At 31.2% G+C, this 3,254-nt stretch overlaps 1 protein-coding gene across 1 annotated transcript; it reads right to left on the reverse strand.

Annotated features, from left to right (window-relative positions):
- Window positions 1-2,074: 2,074 nt before the first annotated feature.
- On the reverse strand, window positions 2,075-2,878 carry LOC149142568 (uncharacterized). Its single transcript, XM_089449897.1, has one exon. The coding sequence runs from the start codon at window positions 2,632-2,634 to the stop codon at window positions 2,320-2,322; it is 315 nt and encodes a 104-aa protein (XP_089306023.1). The 5' UTR covers window positions 2,635-2,878; the 3' UTR covers window positions 2,075-2,319.
- Window positions 2,879-3,254: the final 376 nt, after the last annotated feature.

Raw genomic sequence — 3,254 nt, forward strand, 5'->3', positions numbered from 1 at the left:
TACTAATAACTAAATTAATATTTTAGAAACCCCAATTAAACATATCTATATAATAAAACTATGTTTATGATTTATTAATGTTATTTCATAAACCATAGTTTATGATTTATTAATGATATTCTATAGAAAACCTATTTATGCAAACAATAGTTTTAAAATTCATATTTTTTTTTTTAATATATAAAATTAACTACTTTGAATGAATATTTCCTAATTTCTAACTAAATTATAAATCAATTTAATTTTAGAAACAACGAAAAGAAACTAGTTGATTATGAGTATTGTTATTTAAACCATATTTTCAGTTCATTATGAATATTGTTATTTAAACCATATTTTCAAGTGGCAGGTAGTGCTAAGCTAGAGAGAGAGGGCATTAACCTATCTATGTGATTTATGAGTACTCTTTTGTGGAAAACATATCTCTCTAAATGATATCTTTGTTAATGATGCAATTTAGAGAAATGTTTTTTTATCTTTTTCTTTTGGAGTTTGGAGGTACCAAAGATGGAAAAAAGTTTCAAATTTTTCAGTTATCTGAATTTAACATCTTGTAATTGTGTGGTTTATTAGTGATTTTTTTTGTTTATTTATTTATTTATGGAAAACACATTTATGAAAATTATGTAACTTTATCCTATATAAATTTAGTACGTTATAATTATGTGATTTAATAGTGAATTTTTTTATAAGAGACACATCTATGAAAATCATATAATTTATATATAGATTATTTTCATAATATTTAAAATCAAAAAAATAAATAGATTATCTAGATTTAAAAACTTAAAATACAATTTCCTCCATTTGTAACTAAAATTTAAACAAATTCATTATTAAAACAAAACAAAAAAAAGGGCCCATTAAACTAATGCTATTTAAACCATAACCCTCCAGTGGAATAGTTGAATTTAAAGTTACTTTACATTCCACGATAAACACTTTACAATATATTGAATTTTTCGAAACTGGGTGTTCAGTGCTGGCCCACTAAGAAGCAATGCATCATGTTTATTGTTTTCAACCATTCATTATTACTGCGTGTTTTATTTGAGTCCATTTTATCCAAAACCATTTGAATTGAATTTTCCATTACCAATGGACATGCCAACCAAATAAATAAAATAGATGCATTTTATACTGCGTGTTTTATTTGAGTACATTTTATCCAAAACCATTTGAATTTTCCATTTCCAACGGACATGCCAACCAAATAAATAAAATAGATACGTTTTATACTGCGTGTCCTATTTGAGTCCATTTTGTCCAAAACCACTTGAATTTTCCATTACAAACCAAAATGTGTACCAAATAAATAAAATAGATACCTTCTATGTTTTTTTCCCTGTAAGAAAATTTATTATCATCTAGGTATCAAAATTAGAAGTCTTAATTATCTTTAACTGCTATCTGAGAATGTAGGCTGACTTATCACAATTATTCAAGTAAAACTAGTGGTTAATAAGGTCCAGAGTTTCACTATTGTCAAGTCTTAAACAGTTAACCTATTTCCTTCGGACTAATTCTTAACCAAACTAAAACCAACCCTTAACCAGAAAACAATTTTAAAACACACATATATAAAAATAAATATTAACTATTTATTTATTTTTCAAAATTAAGATAATCCCTTCTCAAGCCTGTGTACTGTGTGCATCCATGTCACATTATTTATTTCTTTATTTATGTATCATTTATTTATTTTTAAAAATCCGTGTTACAGATAATCCCTTCTCAAGCCTGGGTAGTGTGTGCATCCAACTCACGTTAATTATTTATTTATGTATCATTTATTTATTTTTAAAAATCGGTGTTACAGATAATCCCTTCTGAAGCCTGGGTGGGTACTGTGTACATCCAACTCCAAATGTCTGAGTAGGTCGGGTCAGAATGTAGTGAAAAGGGAGTGATTAGGCATTTTACTTCACGCTGAACTTGAGCATTTGAAATAGAAATTAAATCAAACAATTAACTTAATTCTTATTCATCACATTTCCAAAATATTTCAAAATTTAAAATCAAAATAAGAATTTAAATTTTGCGATTTCTTTCAATTAGAGTATTTGGAGCAGAATTGATGGATGCAACAGAAATAATATATACATATATATAATCTTCAATCACATCATGAAAATGCAAACATATACTGCTTGGTATAGATTTTAAGCAAATAAAAGGTAGTTGATGCGGGTATTTAGCTAAGATTGTGCTGGAAAATGGCTGGTTACAACACCAACAAATACCGTGTTGGAATCCTCTGGTTTAAATTCATTACTCTACAGGAGAAATTCATAAACACATAAACTAGGCATGTAACAGCTAGGCTAAGCTAACAGAATAGGATGTTATAAGATTGTTCCACGGAATAACAGAAGTAGTACTGTAATCGTCTTCATCATAGCTGCCGTAATCGTCTTCATCATAGCTGGTAATACCATCTCCAGAGGTATATGGTGAAAAGACGAAACTGGAAGAGTAATTAGCTGCTCCCTGCATATCTGAAGCCGTAGTCCACTGCAAAAGCAACTCGAGGCCGCGAGCTAAAGCATTAAGTTGCTGAAGCATTAAGGGTATGTTCCTGCTTGAGGGAATGCATAACGCCAACGAGGAGAGATTGTCCAGCACGCCCAACATACTGCAACCGATATAACTACGATTTGATTTGATGAGAGCAGCACCTGCAATCCTTCCGCCTTCAAGGTATGTATGTGTTTGGTAGGAAACACGAATGACTGATATAGCGTTGCGATCCAATCTTCACTGCTACGATTGGAATAAAGTCCAATTCCACAACATGTCTTCATATGATTTTCATTGGATGGATTTACCCATTGATATCGGCTAGCACTGACAACCATATCCAACTGACAAACAAATATATGCAACCAGGTTTGTTGATATTTCACAGGGAAGACCATCTGCCCGTCAAACCAACCAAGGCTTCTTCGACAGCCCAACCATGAAAGCGTATTTTAACTGTAAAGTGTTGCGGGCCCCTAATCGACAGCATTCCTTGAAGTTCACGTCCCCCACATCACATCAATACCGACAAGGGTGTCATCTGGGAAAGCAAAATGATAACCCTCCATTATTGCTCATTATTGTCTATTCTCTCAAGGCAAGATATAAATTGAATGGGTATCCAACTTCATGGTGTAGGAACCACACATAGGGTGAAATAAATGATCAGCGATGTAGTTTCACACAATTTTGATAATAGGATGGTGCGTAAATGTTTTTTCTGAAAAACAATG

This window comes from Pinus tabuliformis, chromosome X, assembly GCF_031772625.1.
Source record: "Pinus tabuliformis cultivar Carrire ecotype Pingquan chromosome X, CPIR1, whole genome shotgun sequence".
In the NCBI taxonomy this organism is placed as follows: domain Eukaryota; kingdom Viridiplantae; phylum Streptophyta; class Pinopsida; order Pinales; family Pinaceae; genus Pinus; species Pinus tabuliformis.